Genomic DNA, 25184 nt, shown 5'->3' on the forward strand with positions numbered 1-25184 from the left:
CATCCTGTTGGCAAAGACTTGCATTGTACAGAAAATGGATCCAGTTTTTCAACCGGACAGGAAATAAGACCGTCTAAGTTTGTCCGTCCTGTTGAAAAAACGGATCCTATGTACACGCCTCGGTCACATCATTCCGTTGTTCTGCTCCATCAGAGGAGCAGAACAAGGGAATACCGGAAGAAACGGTTCTGTTGCACAACGGACACCACCGGTGGCTGGTGGAAACCATTGACTGTAATGGGTTCCGTTGGATTTCTAACGGAGCCTCCAACGAAGATGTGAAGGAGGCCCGATTTTAAAAACGTATGGATCTGTTTGAAGATGGGGACAAACCCACAAACTGACGTTTAAACAGGATGCTCAAACGTGATGTAACGGCAGTAAGAGTGGTCATTCGAATAGCACCACAACCAACGGTTATTTCTCGCTAAAAAAAACTGGTGTAAAAACATAAGCAATACATTTCTTTTAAGTTCATAAATAGGACTCCTCTAATATATTTTTTTTATTTTTTTTTAGAATGGTTTACTGTACTATTTCATGGATTCTCTTAAATTACTTAAGGTTCACACAGGGCAGTTTGCTACTAGTTTTTTTGTTTTTGGTTTTGTTTATTTAAAATTTTCCTTGGTAAAGAAAGGTGGGGTTTGGTGGTGAGGGTGAGCAACAAAATTTTCTTTTTTATGCATTTATATTTAGCCAAAACCAGTGAATCTTGAGGAGCAGAAAAGTATAAATAAAGGTTGATATCCAATCCCTGTTTGGGAAGAGCAAAACTGCAAACTCATACAAGTTCCTTCAAATGTAGATAAATTCCTTGTATTAGTTAAATAAAAATTTGCTTGATTAATGTTTTTACTGCTCTATCTTTACATGGATTTTCTGATTTTATTTACATTTTTTCATAGGGTTTTATCTGTGGATTTTCTATTGCCACCGGAGCTGCCTCCCGTTTAGTTTCTGGTTATGATAGCTATGGAAACATTTGTGGGCAGAAGAACGCCAAGGTCGAAGGCTTTGAAAATAGTGGCCTTGACCACACTAATCGCAAGTAAGTAACATATTTTTACAAAAGTGACATCTCCCAAAGGATGCCCGGTGCTCTCGAAAATTACATGCAAGTCACTACCTGTGGGCATTGCTTACCTGTTTACTTCATTGCTGGCTCTGCTCTATTAGGACACAATTACATTCAGTGACTGCAGTTTAAGCTGGCCATACATGTAAGGGTATATTCGGACTTGCGGTTAAATCCTTTTTTTTTTTTTTTTTTTTTTTTACTGCGATTACGGTTTTGCTGTGGTTTTGAGATTTGACCACATCATCTGCATGTACCCTTAGGCTGGATTCACACGACCATGTTGTGTCCATAATGGACCGAACGTTTTTCGGCCGCTAATCCCGGACCGAACACACTGCAGGGAGCCGGGCTCCTAGCATCATAGTTATGTACGATGCTAGGAGTCCCTGCCTCGCTGCCGGACAACTGTCCCGTACTGTAATCATGTTTTCAGTACTGGACAGTAGTTCCACGGAGAGGCAGGGACTCCTAGCATCGTACATAACTATGATGCTAGGAGCCCGGCTCCCTTCACTGTGTTCAGTCCGGGACTTCCGGACGAAATATGTTCCATCCATTACGGACGTAACATGCTCGTGTGAATCCAGCCTTAGAGAGTTGTCGGCTGACAGCGTTCTCCTTTTTAACCTCCCTCTTGTCGGGCAAGCTTGGTTATTCAACGTGGGGTGATAGACAAACCACTGCACAACACTTCTGGCAGTAGTTTTACCTGATGGCACAAAAAGGGATGCCGCCATACATTATATTAGATTAACATTTTTAAAATTGTATCTGTGGATCTTAATAACTCTGTTTATAAGACTGCTGCCTTTATTGTGAGCAGGCTTCTGGTATACTCGTATGACCAGACCTATATACCCCAAACCTCTTGCTAGAAGTCCCGTAACAATGTCCAAAGACTTAATTTTATTACTGCAATACAAAAATACACAGCACTGTTAGAAGACCCACATACATAGAAATTTGGAAAACAGGAATACAATACGCCCAGTTCCAGCAACGCCAGCTAATGTGCAGTAATAAGTAAGAAGTAAAAACTAAATATATAAATAATTGTACAAAAGGTATGTATAGTGCAGCCTATAGGGGGAAGTGTCAAAAAGAAAAGGGCAAACCATACACAAGCAGTTAACTATATGAATATAAGTAATGGCTAATGCCCAGCACTTATGCATGTAAAAATTGTTTTGCTCCTAGCCTTAGGCATGATGGCAAATGGGCGCTTGAGTGGGGATTCCAGCCTCGCCACACGTTTTAACCCAGCAAGGACACACCTGAATGTGGATCTTTTTTCACAGTGTTGTCAATTTATTATATGGTTTTATTTAACCACTTTGGCTCTGTACTGCTGTAATAAAATATATGTTTTATAGGTTTCAGGGGCTTCAAGTTACCCCTTCTGATGGGTTTGGTCATTGTGTAATGTCAATGTAAAGGATCTGCCAGGCACTACGTCTGTGGATACTCCCAGGATTAATCAGTCGACACCTGAGGCCAGACCTCTTAGACTGACACCGGCTCCCACCAATCATGGTGGCAGGCTCAGGAGTGGGCGAGCCTATCGCGGCCTGGTCAGTCGGAGTTAGCTCCGCCCCCTGTCCATTTATACCTGCCGTTTTCTCTTCCTCATTGCTTGTTATTCTTCTTGGATTCCTGGCCCCACTGCTGCCTTGCTCCAGCCTGCTTCTGCCGTGCTTCTGCTTTGCTTCAGTTCCCGCTTATCCTGCTTCGCTCTGCCCCTGGCTTGCTTCCTGCTCCGTGCTCTGCGTTTGTATACTCCACTACATCCTGATCCTGACTGGCTCGTTCACCACTCCGTTTCCTCACGGTGTTCCGTGGGCTACTGCCCCTTCCCTTGCTTGTTCCCTGTTTGTATCCCCTTGCACTTAGTCAGCGTAGGGACCGCCGCCAAGTTGTACCCCGTCGCCTAGGGCGGGTCGTTACAAGTAGGCAGGGACAGGGCGGTGGGTAGATTAGGGCTCACTTGTTCCCTTCACCTCCTTCCTGCCATAACATAATAACAAGCCCATACCTAGTCTACCATTTCTCCTACGCTGACGCTATCATGGACCCCCTTGAGACCCTGACCCAGCAGATGCAGGGCCTCTCCCTACAGGTCCAGGCCCTGGCTCAGTGGGTTAACCAGTCTGACGCTGCCATAGTAGTACCCCTCACCTCTAGAACCCGACCTCAAGTTACCTGACCGGTTCTCAGGGGACAGTAAGACTTTTCTCTCCTTCCGGGAGAGTTGCAGACTTTACTTCCGTCTAAAACCTCACTCCTCAGGTTCCGAGAACCAGTGGGTGGGTATCATTATATCCCGACTCCAGGAAGGGCTCCAAGAGTGGGCCTTCTCCTTGGCTCCTGACGCCCCTGAACTTTCCTCCGTCGATCGTTTTTTCTCTGCCCTCGGACTCGTTTACGACGAGACTGACGACTGCCTTAGCCGAGAGTCAGCTGGTGACCTTACGTCAGGGTAGGAGACCTGTTGAGGAATACTGTTCTGATTTTAGAAAGTGGTGCGTAGCTTCTCGGTGGAACGACCCGGCCCTAAGGTGCCAGTTTAGGTTAGGATTATCTGACGCCCTGAAGGATCTGCTTGTTAGCTACCCCTCTTCTGACTCCCTAGACCAGGTTATGGCCCTAGCAGTACGACTTGACCGACGTCTCAGGGAACGTCAGCTTGAACGTTTCAATGTTTTCCCCTCTGACTTCCCTGCGATTCCCCCCGAGGTCCCGTCTCCTCGCTCTTCCACGGAAGACTCGGAGGTACCTATGCAACTCGGGGCCTCCATGTCCCCTCGACAACGTAGAGAGTTCCGCAGGAAGAATGGTCTCTGCTTCTATTGTGGGGGTGACAAGCATCTACTGAACACCTGTCCCAGGCGCAAGAATAAGCAGCCGGAAAACTTCCGCGCCTAAGTGATCATCGGGGAGGTCACTTGGGCGCACAGGTATTTCCCGTTAATATGAAACGCAATAAAATTTTGCTTCCCTTTCAGGTCTCGTTTGCTGGCCGGTCTGCCACTGGCAGTGCCTTCGTGGATTCTGGCTCATCTGCTAATATCATGTCTGTGGAATTTGCTATGTCTCTAAAAATGCCTTTTATTGATTTGCCTTATCCTGTCCCGGTAGTGGGTATCGACTCCACTCCTCTTGCTAATGGTTATTTTACTCAGCATACTCCTGTTTTTGAACTCCTTGTTGGCTCCATGCATTTAGAGCAGTGCTCTGTACTGGTGATGCAGGGATTATCGTCCGATCTGGTATTAGGTCTTCCCTGGTTGCAGCTGCATAATCCCACGTTTGATTGATTAGAATACTGGGGATCTCACCAAATGGGGTCGTGAATGCCTGACGTCATGTCTTTCGGTTAACTCTATTTCTCCCCGTGAGGAGGTGTAAACGCTACCTGAGTTTGTTCAGGACTTCGCTGATGTGTTTTCTAAGGAGGCCTCCGAGGTGTTGCCCCCTCATAGAGATTACGATTGCGCCATCGATTTGGTACCTGGTGCTAAGCTTCCTAAGGGTAGGATATTTAATCTTTCATGTCCTGAACGTGAAGCTATGAGGGAGTATATCCAAGAATGCCTGGCCAAGGGTTTAATTCGCCCCTCGACTTCTCCTGTAGGTGCTGGCTGCTTCTTCGTGGGGAAGAAGGATGGTGGTCTTAGGCCGTGCATTGACTATCGGAACTTGAATAAGGTCACAGTAAGGAACCAGTATCCCCTTCCTTTGATTCCGGATCTTTTTAATCAGGTTCAGGGGGCCCAATGGTTCTCTAAGTTCGTTCTATGGGGGGCATATAACCTTATCCGCATCAAAGAGGGGGATGAGTGGAAGACTACGTTCAACACGCCCGAAGGTCATTTCGAATACCTGGTCATGCCCTTTGGGTTGTGTAATGCCCCTGCCGTCTTCCAGAATTTTATGAATGAAATTCTGAGAGATTACCTGGGAAATTTTCTTGTAGTGTACCTTGATGACATACTGGTGTTTTCCAAGGACTGGTCCTTCCACGTGGAGCATGTCAGGAAGGTCCTCCAGGTCCTTCGGGAAAACAAACTGTTTGCGAAAACCGAAAAATGTGTGTTTGGGGTACAGGAGATACCATTTTTGGGTCAAATCCTCACTCCTCATGAATTCCGCATGGACCCTGCCAAGGTTCAGGCTGTGGCGGAATGGGTCCAACCTGCCTCCCTGAAGGCGCTACAGTGTTTTTTGGGGTTCGCTAACTATTACAGGAGATATATTGCCAACTTCTCAGTCGTCGCTAAGCCTCTTACGGACCTCACTCGCAAGGGTGCTGATGTCCTCCACTGGCCTCCTGAGGCCGTCCAGGCTTTTGAGACCCTCAAGAAGTGCTTTATCTCGGCCCCCGTGCTGGTTCAGCCCAACCAAAGGGAGCCATTTATTGTGGAGGTTGACGCGTCCGAGGGGGGAGTGGGGGCCGTCTTGTCCCAGGGTACCAGCTCCCTCACCCATCTCCGCCCCTGTGCTTACTTCTCTAGGAAGTTTTCGCCCATGGAGAGTAACTATGATATTGGCAACCGCGAACTTTTAGCCATTAAATGGGCTTTTGAAGAGTGGCGTCACTTCCTGGAGGGGGCCAGACACCAGGTAACGGTCCTTACTGACCACAAGAATCTGGTTTTCCTAGAATCTGCCCGGAGGCTTAATCCTAGACAAGCTCGATGGGCGCTATTCTTTACCAGATTTAACTTCTTGGTTACCTATAGGGCTGGGTCCAAAAATATTAAGGCTGATGCACTGTCACGTAGTTTCATGGCCAATCCTCCTGAGGATGATCCTGCTTGTATGTTACCCCCTGGTATAATCGTTTCTGCCACTGATTCTGATTTAGCCTCTGACATTGCGGCTGATCAAGGTTCAGCTCCCGGGTACCTCCCTGGGGACAAGCTGTTTGTCCCCCTGCAATACCGGCTAAGGGTACTCAGGGAAAACCATGACTCCGCACTATCTGGTCATCCTGGCATCTTGGGTACCAAACACCTCATTACCAGAAACTATTGGTGGCCTGGGTTGCCTAAAGACGTTAGGGCTTACGTCGCCGCTTGTGAGGTTTGTGCTAGGTCCAAGACCCCTAGGTCCCGACCTGCGGGCTTACTACGTTCTTTGCCCATTCCCCAGAGACCTTGGACCCATATCTCCATGGATTTTATCACCGATTTTGCCTCCATCTCAGGGCAAGTCGGTGGTGTGGGTGGTAGTAGACCGCTTCAGCAAGATGTGCCACTTTGTGCCCCTTAAGAAACTACCTAACGCCAAGACGTTGGCTTCTTTGTTTGTTAAACACATTTTGCGTCTCCATGGGGCCCCAGTCAATATCGTTTCTGACAGAGGGGTACAATTTGTTTCCTTATTTTGGAGAGCTTTTTGTAAAAAGTTGGAGATTGATCTGTCCTTCTCCTCCGCCTTCCATCCCGAAACTAATGGCCAAACGGAAAGGACTAATCAATCCCTGGAACAATATTTAAGGTGTTTCATCTCTGACTGTCAATTTGATTGGGTCTCATTCCTTCCTCTCGCCGAATTTTCCCTGAATAACCGGGTCAGTAACTCGTCAGGGGTCTCCCCGTTTTTCTGTAATTTCGGGTTTAATCCAAGGTTCTCCTCCGTTTCTCCTGGTTGTTCCAATAATCCCGAGGTAGAGGACGTTCATCGGGAACTGTGCACAGTCTGGGCCCAGGCTCAGAAGAACCTAGAGGCGTCCCAGAGCGTACAAAAGATTCAGGCTGATAGAAGACGTTCTGGTAACCCCCGGTTTGTCGTCGGGGATCTGGTGTGGTTGTCGTCTAGGAACTTGCGCCTTAAGGTCCCGTCCAGGAAGTTTGCTCCCCGATTTATTGGGCCTTATAAGGTCATTGAAGTCCTCAACCCTGTATCCTTCCGTCTGGAGCTGCCCCCATCCTTTCGCATACACGACGTCTTTCATGCCTCCCTCCTTAAACGCTGCTCCCCGTCCTGGTCCCCCTCGAGGAAACCTCCTGTTCCCGTTCTCACCCCTGAGGGGGTGGAATTTGAGGTGGCCAAGATTGTGGACAGTAGGATGATCCAGGGCTCCCTCCAGTACCTGGTCCATTGGAGAGGATACGGGCCGGAGGAGAGGACTTGGGTACCTGCTCGAGATGTTCACGCTGGGGTATTGGTCAGGAGGTTCCACCTTCTCTTCCCCACTAAACCGGGTCCTCTTAGTAAGGGTCCGGTGGCCCCTCATAAAAGGGGGAGTACTGTAAAGGATCTGCCAGGCACTACGTCTGTGGATACGCCCAGGATTAATCAGTCGACACCTGAGGCCAGACCTCTTAGACTGACACCGGCTCCCACCAATCATGGTGGCAGGCTCAGGAGTGGGCGAGCCTATCGCGGCCTGGTCAGTCGGAGTTAGCTCCGCCCCCTGTCCATTTATACCTGCCGTTTTCTCTTCCTCATTGCTTGTTGTTATTCTTGGATTCCTGGCCCCACTGCTGCCTTGCTCCAGCCTGCTTCTGCCGTGCTTCTGCCTTGCTTCAGTTCCCGCTTATCCTGCTTCGCTCTGCCCCTGGCTTGCTTCCTGCTCCGTGCTCTGCGTTTGTATACTCCACTACATCCTGATCCTGACTGGCTCGTTCACCACTCCGTTTCCTCACGGTGTTCCGTGGGCTACTGCCCCTTCCCTTGCTTGTTCCCTGTTTGTATCCCCTTGCAATTAGTCAGCGTAGGGACCGCCGCCAAGTTGTACCCCGTCACCTAGGGCGGGTCGTTGCAAGTAGGCAGGGACAGGGCGGTGAGTAGATTAGGGCTCACTTGTTCCCTTCACCTCCTTCCTGCCATAACAGTCAATGAATCCCATGCATGAAAGTCCAACATGGTTTTTTGTTTTCTAATTTTGTGTTTTAGGTATGTTTTTTTTCTGGACCCTTGCAAGTTGGATGTAGTGAACCGAAAAATAAAGTCCATGGCTTTGTGTGTTTCGGAGTGCCCTCAACAAGAGCTTAAAACTCTGAACGATGTAAAAAAATTTGCTGAAACAAACGGTAAGTGTAAAACTAGTTATTAAACATTTTGGCAACGTAAGTTTACAGTGTGTCTCCCAAAATAATTGACTTCCTCTATGGGTAAACTTAGACACCTCTAAGAACAGTGGCTGCTTCAGGGTTTGCTTTGCCAGCAGCTTTTTGCTGGAAGCTCCGGTATAATTTATTAATGATGTATATATCGTTAACACTGCTTCCATGCAATTCATGTGTTCATAACATTACAGTATTTTTGTAGTTTCTTGAAATGGATTGTTAAATCAGGGCTCAAAACATTCCAGCAGTCAGAAAGCCAATGGTTATAAAAGGATGTTTTAAAAAATGAGTTTTCAACCTTAAATTGAAATTGACTTTTTGGATCGTAGAGAGAGAAATATTGTTTCTCTAACTTAAACTAATTTATATAAAATTCTTTATTAGGCTTTATTCACACTGGCGTGTTGTGCCTGTATTAAATGGCCTGAACCACTTACACTTCTACTAAACTTAAAGGACCATAGATTTCTGGAATGACTGGGTGTTACATCTAGAATGTAGATAATACACAGGTACAATATGCTCGTGTGAATGAGGCTTTATTCTGTAATTAACCCCTCTGTAAAGGCCCTTTTACACTGGGCGCTTATCGGGCAGACAAGCGTTCATAGAACGCTCGTTGCCGATAATTTCCCTGTGTAAACAGGGCAGCGATCAGCAGATGAACAAGCAAACGCTCGATCATTTGCTGATCGTATTGTTTTAAAAAAAGTGAAATATTATAGTTGTCGGCAGCACATCTCCCCGTGTAAGCAGGGAGACTCGCTGCTGATGTGATAATGTATGGGAACGAGCGATCGGAATAACGACCGCTCGTCCCCATCCATAGCTCCGTGTGACAGGAGCAAACGAGTGCCGATGAACGATGTCTTGCTGATCGGCGCTCGCTGCAGCGGCCAAATATCGGCAGGTGTAAAAGGCCCTTAAGTTTAATAATCTTTCCTTGCACTTACACTGCAGGACGTGTCGGCGGAATACAGACCACAATCTTTTTTCTCCCAATGCACATTAGCAGCCTCTATTCAGCAGCTTTGTCTACAGAACGCTCTCATCTGTAAACCGAGAAATTCCTATTGAACCCCTATTTATCATGTACCCGGGAAGAGGCATATGTCTTAGATCCCGGCCGTTTAATTCCTTCACATTAGTATCGATCATGGTAGTGTCAAAAGAGAGCTCCCTTTAACTGGTTGCCGACACAGGACGAGTATGCTCGTCCTGAGCGGCGAGCACTTCGCGCATTAGGACGAGCATACTCGTCCTGTGTGACAGCCGTCTGTGCCGTCTCTGTGTGTGCGATCGAGAGCGGGGCAACGGCTGTAATACACAGCCACGGCCCCGCTCTGACAGCGGAGAGGAGAGAAACATCTTCTCTCCGCTGTTAACCCTTTGAACGCCGCGATGACAGCTGATCGCGGCGTTCAAAGAGAGGGGACTGCACATTGATCGCGTCACAGAAAATAACTGTGACGCGATCAAAGCCCACAACTCGTATGGCCAGACAGCCCAGGGTCCAGTGAAGGACCCCAGGGCTGTCTGAACATATTTCCTGTTGTTAGGGCATACTGAGGTATGCCCTAACAACTGCCTGTGTACGATCAGTAACAGGCTAATGTACTGGCATATAGATCTATGCCAGTACATTGCAGTTACAAAATAAAAATCTAAATGATAAATCCCTTTATGGGATTAACAAAAAAAGTTAAATGAATGTAAAAAAAAAATAATGGTAAATAAATAAATAAAAAGTAAATAAAATACACAGAAATACACATTTTTTATAATAAATCAACTTTTTAAAATATAAGTCCCAAAACATGAAATAATATGGACATATTTGGTATCGCCACGACCGTAACAACGTGTACAACAAATGTATACCATTATTTATGATGATCGGTGTATGGTGTAAAAAAAAAAAAATTAAAACTGCTGCGCAACTGCTTTTTTTCTGCATTTTAATCTAATTAAAAATTTATAGAAATTAAACGATAATGTATTTGTACCAAAAAATGGTACCCACATAAAGTACAACTCGTCCCGCAAAAAACAAAGTCTCATACAACTATGTCGTACAAAAAATAAAAGCGTTATGAGCGTCGGGATGCAAAGAGGGAAATGTAAAAAAAATTGCTCTGTCCTCAAGGCTAAAATTGGCCGTGTCCTTAAGGGGTTAAACAACGATAGTCACCCCAACATTTTGTTTACCAGGGCCGACAAACTTACACGGACAGGCAATTCTTTGAAAAACATAAATCTCTTTTACTAAATAGAAGTCCACATAAATAACTTCATACATGTAAAAACCTGAGCAATACAATTATGGTATCATTTAGGTTAACGTTGAATGGCCTTAAACTAATTATTCCGCCATTTTAAAAAAATGGGTTTCAATTACTTGCCATCTTATATGTACCTCAAAATGATGCCAAAAAATCGGCAACTCATTACGCAAAAAAACATGGCCTCAATTAGAGACATAGTCATAATAATATAAAAGTTATGGCTGCATGAATATATTGAAGCAAAAAATTAAAAAATTCTTGCTGTCCATAAAATGAAAATGGGATCGGTCCTTAATGCGACCCTCCAGTCGAAATGGAAAATTTGGTTTTACATGACAAATGTAGTCCATGTACCTAAAGCTCTCCTCACGTACCATCCTGCCATCATTCGTGCCTTCTCGTCCCACATTTGCATCCTTGCTCTGCGTAGGAATGTCTGAGACTGTGGCTGCGACTTGGCATTCTTAGGAAGTCTGAGACACGCCACCCCCTCCACCACCCTGTGATCGACCCAAACATTTTGCATTTGGAAAATCTATACTTCTTTCCAAATTACCTAAGCAGCCTCTAAATTCTGTAATTTTCGTTTCTTTCCATTGTATAAAACCATTTTCTAATCGCCTTATATCTCCACTGAAGAACATAATAGACATATCCGAACACGATCAGTAGAATACATTATCCCATATACACGTAACATGTATACAACCAAGATGGTAAGATTATTTTACCTTCATGTCAAGCTTGAAGCACAATAGATCTCTGAAATAGATGTGTTCATGAAAATATTAATGTTCCCTCTTTTTCTGTTTACAATTAACTTCTTCAAGAACGTAATAGCTTTATGCAGGCACACACAAGTTGTTCTAGAGGTCAACTAATCTCCCGAGGGTTTCCCATATCTTCAAGGCAAGATTTACATTTACAGCAGCAATAAAAGGATTTATGTATTCATCTCTAACCAGGGAATAATAAAAAGAGCTTTTAGCATTTAACACGTCTATAAAGTATCTTGTTGGATCCTTTGTATCCCCAAATTAATCTACAGTGAATGAAGAGAAAAAGAAGTCAAATAGAAAAGGGTTTTGTGTTTTTTTTTGTTTTTTTTTGTTTGTTTTTTATCAGGCGTTTTCCCATGGAAATTGTCTGTGCAATTCTTCTGGATATGAGAGAGAATGGTTGTCATTCGTTGATTGCAAACGGAGATCTTAAAAATGGTGAGAAACTGAAACGCCAAGTTAGAAAGTTGCAGAGCTTTTAATCATACAATATTTAAGCTTTATTTATACAAAACCAGGAAACACCCTTTAAACCGGTGCAAACATTGGATGTGGCTATATACACTCCTCAACATTGAAATTGCAACACCAAGAAGGAAAAGTTTTGGAATTGTGCAAATCACAGGATCGATAGACATGTTAATGATATGCAAATGAAGTCAAATATTCCAAACCTCTTGATTTATTGAGTTTCAAGTACGAGGGCTGTGCAAAGAAATACACACTTGGCATCAGTGAAGTTATTAACGGTTGTCTGAGAAACGTTATGCCATGTTGAAATCACTTTGGCATGCAAATCATCAAGAATTGCCGACAAATGATGTCCCAAATGTGCTTGACGGGAGAAGTCCGGAGAAGCTGCAGGCCATGTTAGCACATTTAGGCCACGCAGGCTACTCCCAGTAGCACGAGCAACATGCGGCCTGGCGTCCTGTTGAAAAACGAGTTCTGGAACACTTTGGAGAAATGGCCGTACCACTGGATCCACGACCAAATCAACGTAACCAGGAGCTGTTATACCTGAAATGAAGACTAGAGGGGTCCGGCTACCGTACATTATGCCACCCCGCACCATAATCCCAGGAGTAGGACCAGTGTGACGTTCCCTTGTGAAGGCATCTTCATGGCGTTGCCCACGTGGTCTCCAGACCAGTCTCGAGCTATCATTGCGTTCGAGACAAAAGCGTGACTCATCACTGAACAGGATAGACCTCTATTCCAGCCTCCATTGTGGTCTTGAAGTGCACAAAAATAGCCTTTGAGAGCGGTGGAGTGTGGTCAATAGAACACCTGTAGCTGGGCGTCTGGCTCGTAGCCCAATGTCGTGCAAATGCCTACTAATGGTTTGTTTTGACACTGGTTGCCTCCCTAGGCTTGGCATGTGACGTCCAATTTCACTTGCCGTACAAAATGGATCACTACGACAACGTTGGACAGTGCCTTGCTCTCGGCCTAGGCGCGTAGAGATCTGCAGGAGAGATAAACCAAGGTCACTCAGTTCAAGGCTTCTGTCCCTCTGTTTGTGACAAGTGGCGATAAATGGCACGTCGTTGAGCAGGAGGCATCGCACAATCATCCCACACCACTTGATCTGATTTTTGATAGTTTTAGTTATAGCTTCATGTGGCTAAAAAACTTTGCTTTCCATTTGGCTTTTATGCCTCCCACATGCCACAGATTGGAGCTAGGTGCTTGAAAATGTGATCATTTGCAGTTCTTGGCGACACTTGCTACTTCCTCGATTTGCATAACCTTGCGGCTTGCCCTTCTTGGTGTTGCAATTTCAATGTTGAGGACTGTCGATTTTTTTATTTTTTTTAAAGTACCTTCAGTACCTGGTCAACACCGCTCGTCCAATGAATGTAGTGATATATGCCATGTTGCATTACCATGGACCACCATGGTGAATGCAACCCCATTATAGCGCTCTGTCATTGGCGACCAGAGTCACGGAATGTGATGTCCAATCACTACAGACCAGTAAACATGGGACAGGCAGCGGGGAACAGGAGGGGCCACAACGGTGAACACAGCAGAATTTATTAAAAGTATATTGTTGTTTTATCTTTTGATTCGTACTGTGGTCATGATGCAGTGGTTTTCAAACTCCTTTAAATACAGCAATATCAACCAATTTTATAAACATTGTGTTCTTTTTTCCAACAGGATCACATTTATGTGATTATGCACTATCCCCTAGCCAGTATCCTACAGATACCAGAGCATCGTCGTTCTGCCCAAAGCTTCCAGTGCCAGAAAGGTAAGTAATGGGATGTGTATCTTCTAAACCGTGTACACTTCCCCTTTCAGATGCCAGGTACTTTATATGAACCACCTTAAAGGCAATGTGTTGCCAGAAAAACATGTTTGTTTTTTTAAATGAAACATTTAGTGTGTGGGTGATTAAACATTGTTCAAATTTTTTTTATTTTTTTCACGAGTCAGGAAATATTATAAATTGGATTCAAATTTATAGTATTTACCATTTCTGGTCACTAGATGGAGCCATTCCCAAAAATATGTGGTAAAGCAACCACATACCCAATTTTGCAGCAGAAAAGCTAAAAAGCCCTCGCTCTAGTGAGCTCTCAGCATCCCCCCCTCCTTTATCCTGGCTAGTGCCGGGATAAACGAGGGGTTTGAACGGTGTAACCTCCTACACTGTGTGTCGCCATTTTTTGAGCTAACACACAGTGTAGTAGGTTTACATACAGTAGTAAACACACACAAACACGAACATACATTGAAATCTCTTACCTGCTCCTGCCGCCGCGGCTCCCTCCGGCCCGTCCGCTCCGTTTGCTGCCGCTGGTCCAAGTGCACAAATCCGGAAGCCGCGACCGGAAGTAGTAATATTACTGTCCGGCCGCGACTTCCGGTCCACAGGAAAATTACGCCGGACGGCGCCAATTTCGAATTGGACTGTGTGGGAGCGGCGCATGCGCAGTTCCCACACAGACGCCGTACACTGAAGTCAATGGGACGGGAGCCGTTCGCAGTCCCTATGGGACTGTGGCTGCCGTATTCCATGTCTGTATGTGTCGTTAATCGACACAGACAGAAATGGAACAAAAAATGGCAGCCCCCATAGGGAAGAAAAAGTGTAAAAATAAGAAAAAGTAAAACACAAACACACAAATGAATATAAACGTTTTTAATAAAGCACTAACATCTTTAACATATAAAAAAATAATTGGTGATGACACTGTTCCTTTAAGAATATCTTGGAGCGTTCTGTTTGGAATTTTTTTTTTGAGGGCACCCCCACAGTTTCCCTTCTCTTTTATGAATGCAAATTCTTGCGGTCAAATGTTCGCAGTACTTTTCTAGTAGTATTCATGCTGAAACCTCTGTCTAGTTAAGGGTCAAAAATCTGTTTGTGCAAAGCTGACAATGTGAAATCTGAAGTTTTATTAGACGGTGTTGGACGAAGACCACTGTCGTCATGTGTCCGGATTTTTTTGTATTCCGCCTTATGAAGCTTTGGAGTATTTTTGCACTCTTCCTGCAAACCAGTGATCAAATCATATAATCTGAAAGAGGCAAATTATAATTTTTGGTTTTCAGAAAAGATTATTCAGTGTGAAAGAATGGCAAAAACATTTGCATCAAACCCTCTGAAAATCGGCCCATAATAAATGTTCTTATAATCTTACCATGGGCACACGCAGATTATACCCAGTACATAGTACATTTTCTGACATGGCTCATCAGACCGAAATATATATTTTTTGAATATCCTCAATGCAGACTGTCACTGTGTTTGGCCCAGTTTTTGTTATGATCTAATATACGCTATGTGGCCACAAATATGTAAACACCGTTTCTATTTGTAGGTTTGCTCATTTAGGCCTCATGCACACGACCGTAGCCATGTGCACAGCCGTGATTTTCGGGTCGGCTGGCCGGCCACGGAGTGTCACCCGCGAGCCGCCCGGAAATCGCGGCCCGTGCACATGGCCGCGTCTATTATTTTCTATGAGCCTGTACCGCAGAACACTGCCGTAATAAGGCATGCCCGTTCTTTCTGCGGTCCAGGCTCCTGGGCCATGCACGGACCGTGGAAACCACCGTCGTGTGCATGGGCCCATAGGAATGAATGGGGCCGCAATTCTCCGGTGGATTTTCGGGGGAATTGCGGCCGCAAAAGCACGTTCGTGTGCATGGGGCCTTAGACGTGTTTGTTTTAATAAATACAGTACTTGTATTCCAATTCCTGGAGCATCTTTACTTAGAGCTTTACTTTTGTGCTTTTCCTCTGTTGTTCCTCCTAAAAATGTATGATTAAATCGACAACTGGGTGTTACTAATCTTTTTGTCAATAGGGTCTGTCCCTACACAGTCTGGCGCTGAGTAATTACGGATCAAATTGTGGATCCATTCATTTCTATTGGTCATGGACCGCTTTCAGTATATATACGGATGTGTGTAGATCTGTAGAATATAGAACGTGTCCTATTTTTGTCCGCAATTGCGCCACGGACTCCCCATAGACTATGGGTGCTTTCGCAAATGCGGAAACGTTGCTGTGCGACACCAAGGGATTCCCCATGATTCCTCCGTGACTTATTTTTGTGGATCCATAAATACGGATGCACTACAGACCATAATTACGGATACCGTCACATATTTGCGGATGACTAGAGATTCGTATTTGTGGACAGTAAAAATACCTACTGTCGTGTGCATGAGGTATAAGACAAAAGTTCAGGGACCCTCATCCTTGAAACTGTATTAGGCCCCATGAACACGGCCGTGCCCGTAATTACGGCCCGCAATTGCGACCACGGACAGCCGGCCGCAATTGCGGGTCATGTTCCCATATAAAGCATTGGAGCACGGTCCGTAAAAAGCAAAAGCTAGGACATGTCTCTTATAATTTGCGGCGGCTTTCTACAGCCCGGACACCTTCCCGTAAATAAACGGGAAGGTGTCCGTGGACAATAGAAGTAAATGGGTCCGTAATTGTGGACTGTAATTACGGTCTGCAATTACAGATTATTTTTACGGTTGTGTGCATGGGGCCTTAGGTTGCCACCTTTCCAACAAGCCAGTTCATGTTTTTTTTTTTATCCCTGGTTGAGCTGCCTTGGTCAACAGTAAGTTCTGTTGTGATGTGGAAACGGGTAGCAACAACCACAGCCAAGCCGAGAATCTGTTGGCTGCACAGGCTCACATTGAAAAATCAACTGTCCTTTTTTTATATTCCAAAATATCATACAAAACGTTTTCACAGAATCGATTAACAATAAGATTCAACACGAGGTCATTGTATACCAGAAGTATTATCAAAGTAAAAAAAAAATGACATTCCAGTCTTTCAGTGAACATGCTCAGTCGATATAAAGTACCGGAAGAAGTGCTAGCGGGCTTATATGCTACTCAAACTGTTCTCAAGGGGTAAGTGAAGAGACAGACAAGGGGGGACGGGACTTACATTAGTAGTGTAAGGGTGCTTACCCATAATGTATGGTCTCATTTCCCTGCTCACTACCTAAATCTATTTGTACAAACCCAATTGTGTCTTCCAGGGAGCCCAAACGTTATCAAATTCGAATAAGGTGTCGATACTGGACAGGTGATCATTAATCATGATCCACGAAAGTTTCGTTTTGACTACATCTATGGATATACCGTATTTTTCAGGCTATAAGATGCAGTTTTTAGCTAGAATAAATCTTGCTAAAAAGTCCCTGCATATTATAGTCGCCAGTCAGGGGACCCGGCAGCACCAGGCCCCCTGACCGCTACTTACTTAACCCTTTCCCGACCTGTGATGTGGCGGCACATCATGGAGCGGGGAGGGGATGATGTATGGAGTGGGCTCACGCGCTGAGCCCGCTCAATACGCTGCAGGTGTCCGTTTCTGACACGCTGCACTAACGGCTAGGAACAGTGATGGCGCTTTTCCTGGCCTATTAACTAGTTAAATGCCGCGGTCAATATCGTCTAGGGCATTTATAGTGGTTTTCCCGTGAATGACATTTATGACATATCCACAGGATATGTCATAAATGTCAGATAGATGCGGGTCCCACCTCGGCCCCCTAAGCCCCGTTCTATCTTACCCTGCTCTGCTGTCTTCCGGCCACTTCCTGATTACATGGTTGAGTTACGGAAACAGCGTAACTCGCTGAACTACGCAGTTTCCGTAACTCCCATAGAACTGAATAGTAGTTACAGAAACCGCGTAGCTCGCATGCTACCCTGCGTCTGTAACTGCCATTCACTACTATGGGAGTTACGGAAATAGCGTAGCTCAGCGAGTTAGGCTGTTTCCGTTATTCATCCATGTATTGCAGTGTATTGTACCAGCAATCTAATGATCTCTGGTTCAAGTCCCCTAGGGGAACTAATAAAATGTGTAAAAAAAAAAATAAGTTAAATACATTTTCAGGAGTGTAAAAAAAAATTAAAAGTTAAAAAAAAAAAAAAACATTTCCCATTTTTCCCCACGCACAGTCAAAATAAAAAGATAATTAAAAAAAAAAATTGGTATCGCTGCATCCGTAAAAGTCGGAAACTATTACAATATAGCATTATTTAAAACCCCAGAATCGTCCATTGATCACCATAGCGCAAAAAAGAAGGAAATGAAAAGTGATAAAAAAAATCGTATGTACCAAAAAAATGGTGCTAATAAAAACGACAGCTCGTCCCGTAAAAAATAAGCCCTCACACCGCTCAAATGATGAAAAAATATATTTTATGGCTTTCAAAATGTGGTGAAACTTAACAAATATATATATTTTTTTAACCAATAGTTTTTTCTTTGTAAATATTTTCTGTTGTCTAAAATCTGGGTGCGTCTTATAGTCCGAAAAATACGGTAGTTGTTCTGTGCCATGATCTGGCAATAGCGATCTTTGAGGCTAGAAAAATATACTGAATGAGTTTGCATGAGTATTTAGACATATGGTGTAGAGAGCCGTTTAACAGAGCTTCGACTGGATCCGCCGAGAGCGATATAGTAGTGAGGGAGGAAATAAGATCATATACCTCTGCCCAAAATCTATGCACAATGGAACATTCCCACCAAATCTGAAACCTAGTACCTTTATTACCACAATTTCTAAAGCATTCAGATTCAACTGATTGGTACATACAAGATAATCTAGAGGGGCCCATATACCATCTCATGAGTACTTTATAACCAGCTTCCACTAATGAAGTGTTGACGGATAGTTTAGAAGTCAAGGATGACATGTCTTGCCACTGTCTGAGATCCAACTCCCTGCCAATCTCCGATTCCCATTTTCTCATGCAAGACCATTTTCCTGGAGGGGAAACCAGTTCCGTGTATAATACAGAGATTTTTCTAGTAGAGGAAGGAACCGCATAGGCGTTCAAAGACAATGTGAGCGCAATTATTATTTAATGAATGCTTCATGGATTGGCATTGTACATGGGTATGTCAGACCATTGTGTGCCAAGTATCTGCTGGATAAGTGTAAAACTCACCACCATTGGAGCAGTGAAGAGGGGCATTTTTTGACATGCTAAGCTTCACCATTGAAGAGATTATTTGGCGTTTAAAGGATGACAGGAGGGTACTTTTTGAGCAGGGAGTATTCTTCATTGTTTGGTCTTCTTTATATTAGTTAGGGGGGATTCACACGAGCGTGATTTGGCAGCGTGTAGACCGCGTGGTTTTCGCGCGGCACGCAATGCCCTATAGAAGTCTATGGGGCAGTACACACAGTCCGTGTATTTTGCGCAGCGTTTGTTCGCTGCGCAAAATACGCGACAGGTTCAATAACTCTGCGTATTTCACGCATCACGCACCCATTGAAGTCAATGGCTGCGTGAAAACCAGGCAGGTCGCAGGGAAGCTCTTCCGTGCGAACTGTGTGTTTGCGCAACAGCTGTCAAAAGGATGAATGGAAACAGAAAAGCACCACGTGCTTTTCTGTTTCCAAGCATCCAAACGGAGTGTCTTTGCGAGGAGCGAACCCCGACAACCGAAGCTAACTTCACCGGGTTCGGCCAAACTCGTTTTGGCCGAACCCGGCAAAAAAATTTCCGGTCCGCGACGTCGGAAGACATTCACTGTGCATGGTGCTGAAAGAGTTAAACTGTTTCAGCACCATGGACAGTGACTTGCGATCCCAAAATACATGAACCTGTAAAAAAAAACCGAAGTTCTAACTTACCGATTACTCCTGTCTCCTTCCTGCAGTCCGACCTCCCGGGATGACACTTCAGTTCAAGTGACCGCTCCAGCCAAGCACAGGCTGCAGCCAATCACAGGCTGCAGCGGTCATTTGGACTGCCGCGTCATCCAGGGAGGTGGGGCCCGATGTCAAGAGAGGCGCGTCACCAAGGACGCGTCACCAAGGCAACGGCCGGGAAGTTCTCGGTAAGTAGGAACTTTATCTTTTTTTTTTTACAGGTTTTTCGCTGTTGTGTTCGGCATTCACTGTCGAGGGTGCTGAAAGATTTAGCTCTTTCAGCACCTTGGACAGTGACGGGCGTCGACAAGCCTCATCTCTATGATGCCGGCAGCGCGAAAATCACGCAGCCGCGCATCAGACACGCATGACACACGCAGCTGTCAAATGGTTTTTGCGCTCGCAAAACGCCGCGTTGTTTGCGCGCGCAAAAACGCAACGCTCGTGTGAATCTGCCCTTACAGTAAAGGGAAATCTTAAAGTATGGCAACCTGTTACATTTTTTTTTTTAATGTTGCGCCATTGCATCTAAAGTATAAAAAAAAAATGTTGCAGCTTCAAAAAAATATATATATTTTTTTTATTCATTTGCTTTCTAAATGTAAAATTAAAGGAGTTTTCCCATCACGGACATTTTATGACCTATCCACAGGATATGCCATAAATGTCAGATAGATGCGGGTCCCATATCTTGGACCTGCACCTATCTCTAGAATGGGGCCCCCTAAACCCTGTTCTATCTTTCTTTGTTCCCGCTGAGACTTGTAATTTTCGACCATGTAAGTAGACAACCGCATAGATCGCATGCTATGCTGCTTCCATAACGGCCATTCACTTCTATTGGAGTTACAGAAACAGCGTAGCTCAGCGAGCTACGCTGTTTTCTACTTACATGGTCATAAATTACAAGTCACAGCGGAAACCGAGAAAGATAAAGGGTTCAGGGCACCCCATTCTAGAGATCTTAAAAGTGGGCATATCCTTTTTAACCCCTTCCCGACATCTGCCGTATATATACGGCGCACGCCAGGTGGGGGAGTTTGGAGCCGACACTTCCGGGTAACAAGCGAGATCCCGCTTGTTTAACCCGTTAAATGCCACGGTCAATAGCGATCGCAGCATTTAAATGACCAAAAACAGGGGGAGTAACGTTTCAACGCCCAACCCCCCCCGCGGCGAGATTGCGTGGTGTCGTTAATTGGCATGGTCTGCCTCCAGCAGGGCTTCATAGGAGACTCAGAATCACGATATACTGCAATACATTAGTATTGCAGTATATCATACAAGCGATCCAGCGATCGCTGGTTAAAGTCACCTAGGGCACAAGTAAAAAAAAAAAACAGTAAAATAATGTGTTTTAATAAAAAAAATTAAGAGTTCAGAAAAAAAAACCTTTCCCTCAAGCACAATGTAAAATAAATAAAAAGCGAACATAACTGGTATCGACGCGTCTGTAAAAGTCTGACCTACTACAATATATCATTATTTAGTCCGCACGTTGAACGCAGTAACAAATAAAAAACGGAACTGCTGTTTTTTTGTCACTTCGTCTCCCACAAAAAATGAAATAAAAAGTGATCAAAAAGTCTCATGTACCCCAAAATATTGTACCAGTATAAACTACAGCTCGCCCCACAAAAAATAAGCCCTCATACCGCTAAATCGACGGAAAAATAAAAAAGTTATGGCTCTCAGAATATGGTGACAAAATTCTAATTTTATTTTTAACAATCAGTTTTTTTCCTTGTAAAAAATTAAGAAAAATATATAAATTTGGTATCGCTGTATTCGTATTGACCCGCAGAATAAAGTTGACATGCAGTTTTCACCGCTCGGTGAACACCGTAAAAACAAAACCTCCCAAAAGATTGAGGAATTTTTCTAATTTCACCCCACATATATATTTTTTTTCTCGTTTCCCACTACATTATATGGTACAAAAAATGGTGCCGTGAAAATCTAGAACTCGTCTCGCAAGAACAGGCCCTCATATGGCAATATTGATGGAAAAATAAAGTTATAGCTTTTTGAAGATGGGGAGCTAAAAACAAAAGTGAAAATCCGAAAAATGGCTGTGGAGGGAAGGGGTTTAATGATACAGCATACAATGAAATGCTATTGAATTGTGTACTTCCAGCTTTGCGACAACACGTTTAAAAGACCTTTTCTATTTCATCAGGACAATGGTCTTCTAAACTAGCTTCCTTTTATGTATTAAAGATTTTTATATTTTCTTATGTGGAAAAACAGGACTGTCCCTTTCCGAACCCATGACCTAAACAGGATAAATAATAACTCTGACTCTGAGCCAAGCCTTAGAGGCCTCGTGCACACAACCGTAGCCATGTGCAAGCCCGTTATTTTCGGGTCGACCGGCCCGCTGTGAGCCGCCCGCAAATCACGGGACATGCACATGGCCGTGGCCATTATTTTCAATGAGCCCGGACCGCAGAAGACGGCCGTAATAAGACAGGTCCTTTCTTTCGGCGGTGCGGTCTCCCGGGCCGTGCATGGCCCCATAGAAATGAATGGGGCCGCAATTCTCCCGTGTATTTTCGGGGGAATTGCGGCCGCAAAAGCACATTCGTGTGCATGGGGCCTTATTGCCAAACCAATGTGATCTATGCTGAATCCAATCTTCTCAGCCATGTATAAAAATGTAGTGAAAAGCGGCGTAGGTTGGCGGCACAACTCCATGTTACTGTCATAGCTTTCAAATGAGAAGTTCAACAAGTATAGAATTTGATATTCAGGTGTTCACTTACTTTCGGCCATATAGTATATGTCTATTCATATACCAATTTACAGCATAAATTTGCCTAGCATGTTTAAAAATTTCAAGTGTATTGGTGGCAAGAGACTACAGAAATGGATGTCAAATTTGTTCTGTTTCACTGTGGTTTTTTTTTTGCTTGCTATAGGGCAAACAAGGGCTTGTACAGTCCCTGGTTTTAAAAGAAGTGGCCACTTTGTGTTACCGGGAGTTATTTTTTTAACCCTGTAACACCTAGCCACTGCTGAAAAAAACCATAGTAGCCAAAACGCAGTGGAACTTGAGGGGCTCTATATAGGTTCACCATATCCTGAAATAGTACTTTTTCTCCTACAAGATAATCAAATGGGTTTTTATCCTCTAACAGTCACTTCAAAACCTTACAATATGAGAAGCTGCGACTATAGATGACATAATAGAATAGGTCAGCAGATAAGTGTAACCCCCGCTGTCTTCAAGCACAAAAATAAATGAGAAACTGCATAAAGTCCTCGGCCATTGATGTATTCCATTTAAAAGCTTGAACTGATTTTTTGATTTTTTTTTTTTGATCCCGGTATGAAAAGGCTGAAAAAGACCTGTAGTCTACCAACTATATAAACTTTACCTGAACCAGAGCTGAGGCACCTATTGGTATTGGTGGGCTTTCTTGATTCATGTGTGTAGTTGTGGAATTGTAACCATGAACAGAGACTTATTGCCCCCATATATATTTTGTGTGTGAACCTACATGGCCTTACACTAGTTGCGCTACATTGACTCTCGTGTGACAGCTGAAAGGTTCGCTTTAAGGCTCACTGCACACCATGTGTTTTACGTGTGACTTTTGCCATGCATATTTGCGTTCGGCGTATCCGCAGCGTAATACAGTACCAGCAAAGTAAATGAGATTCCAGGAAATCATGTACACGCTGCGTTTTATTTTCGACATGAAAATTACTTCCGTATTTTAAAATCCGCAGCATGTCAATTTATCTTGCGTTTCCGCCTGAAAATTGTATCTGCCTAAGGGTATGTTCACACGTAGTCAACAAAAACGTCTGAAAATCCAGAGCTGTTTTCAATGGAAAACAGACCCTGCTTTTCAGACGTTTTTTTACCAACTCGCATTTTTCGCGGCGTTTTCACGCCGTTTTTGCGGCGTTTTTTACGTCCGTTTTTGGAGCTGTTTTCATTGGAGTCTATGAGAAAACAGCTCCAAAAACGTCCAAAGAAGTGTCCTGCACTTCTTTTGACGAGGCTGTATTTTTACGCGTCGTCGTTTGACAGCTGTCAAACGACGACGCGTAAATAACAGGTCGTCTGCACAGTACGTCGGCAAACCCATTCAAATGAATGGGCAGATGTTTGCCGACGTATTGTAGCCCTATTTTCAGACTTAAAACGAGGCAAAATACGCCTCGTATACGTCTGAAATTTGGCCGTGTGAACATACCCTAAGGAAAAACACACCAAAATCCGCAGCATGTAAATGCACCGATTAATCAAAACGTAAAAATTACACTGAAAAATTCATTAAAAAACTATATTAGGTACGGCTTTTACCTGCGAATTTCCGCCAGTTTTGATGCATATTTTCCGCAGCAAGATACGCAACGTGTGCATTGGGCCTAACGGTTTTCAAAACGCATGCTTTTTTTATAACTATAAACAGAAAATGTAAATAGCTCCACTTAAGAGTTAAATGTGGTTGCCACAGCAGAAATCCTTCATGTTCTACCCACAGAGCTCCCGTTTGGCAGGATCATCACTAGAGCTGCTCTTGCTTTCTGTGTGAATGTGACAATCTGTGACAACAAAATAAAATTGCCTCTATGGGGTGACCAAGTCAAAGTGAATCGTACTAGACCCTACATAGGGACTATTTTGTTACAGAGAGAAGATTACTAGTGATTACAATTTTCAAGTTTTTGGTTGAATTTGCCTATTTTATTCTTATCATTTTTATTATTAATTTATTTTTTGCAAAACTGAAGACCAATTCCTATCTGTTGTATATATGAAAGCAAACTGAAACACGGCACAGATTTTATGTTATAGACCTATATATATATGGCCTTAGTGGTAAAGGAGTATGCCTGATGTCATACCTTTAACTCTTTGTACTCGTCAAACGTCAGTTTGACAGTATTTGCCAAAAAATCATATCCAAATATCCAGGTTGTAATGAACCATGTATTAGGCATACAGGTCTTATAATGTAAAATGTATTACACTGAATTATTCATTTATATAGGCATGTGTAGAAGCCAATTTTTCCTTTACTAGTTTTAAGCTGCTTCTATGTACTTTGTAAGGTAAGTCTCGAACATTGAAGAAAATCCTCAACAACATGTCACTTGTTTTGGCACCCAAACCTCACACTGGCCTGTAGACCAAAGGAATGATAGTCGGTCCTCTCTATTTCTACTGTATGTGTGAACAATGCGCAATAGCTTTGCAATTTGATTTCAAAGTGTTCCTGCGCCCACATGTACATGAGCGGATATGTGTCCGCTGGGCGTTTCATCCTCAGAAAGAGTCCGGCAACATATTATAGCTTCCAGCAAGTTGATTGATGTTGCAAATTTCTTCCGCCTCCAGGATGTGCTCCAAAAATATCTTGCGCATGTGTCGAGATCGTGTTTTTTTTGGTGGCTGCACAATGTAACAACCATGTACACAAGCCTGGCCTTAAAGAGTCTCCGTCACCACATTATAAGTGCCCTATCTCCTATATAAGGAGATCGGCGCTATAATGTAGGCGACAGTAATGCTTTTTATTTAGAAAAACGATCTATTTTAAACCACTTTATGAGCGATTTTTAGCTTTATTCTAATGAGTTTCTTAATGCCCAAGTGGGCGTGTTTTACTTTCGTCCAAGTGGGCGTTGTACAGAGGAGTGCATGACTCTGACCAATCCGTGTCATGCACTTCTCTCCATTCATTTAGAATGCACTAGCGATATAGTTATATCGCTATGTGCAGGTTCATACACACACTATAACATTACTGCAGTGTCCTGATAATGAATATACATCA

The 25184-nt window shown here is 43.9% G+C and overlaps 1 protein-coding gene across 1 annotated transcript in view; it reads left to right on the top strand.

Moving 5' to 3' along the window:
• SLC44A1 (solute carrier family 44 member 1) overlaps positions 1–25184 on the top strand; it is a 126167-nt gene that overhangs the window by 40397 nt on the left and 60586 nt on the right. The window contains exons 3-5 of the mRNA XM_075826032.1: positions 909–1051; positions 7982–8118; positions 13385–13478. Coding sequence (XP_075682147.1) covers positions 909–1051; positions 7982–8118; positions 13385–13478 — 374 coding nt within the window. The remainder of the gene's footprint in view (positions 1–908; positions 1052–7981; positions 8119–13384; positions 13479–25184) is intronic.

The sequence above is a fragment of the Rhinoderma darwinii genome, chromosome 1 (assembly GCF_050947455.1).
Source record: "Rhinoderma darwinii isolate aRhiDar2 chromosome 1, aRhiDar2.hap1, whole genome shotgun sequence".
Lineage (NCBI taxonomy): Eukaryota > Metazoa > Chordata > Amphibia > Anura > Rhinodermatidae > Rhinoderma > Rhinoderma darwinii.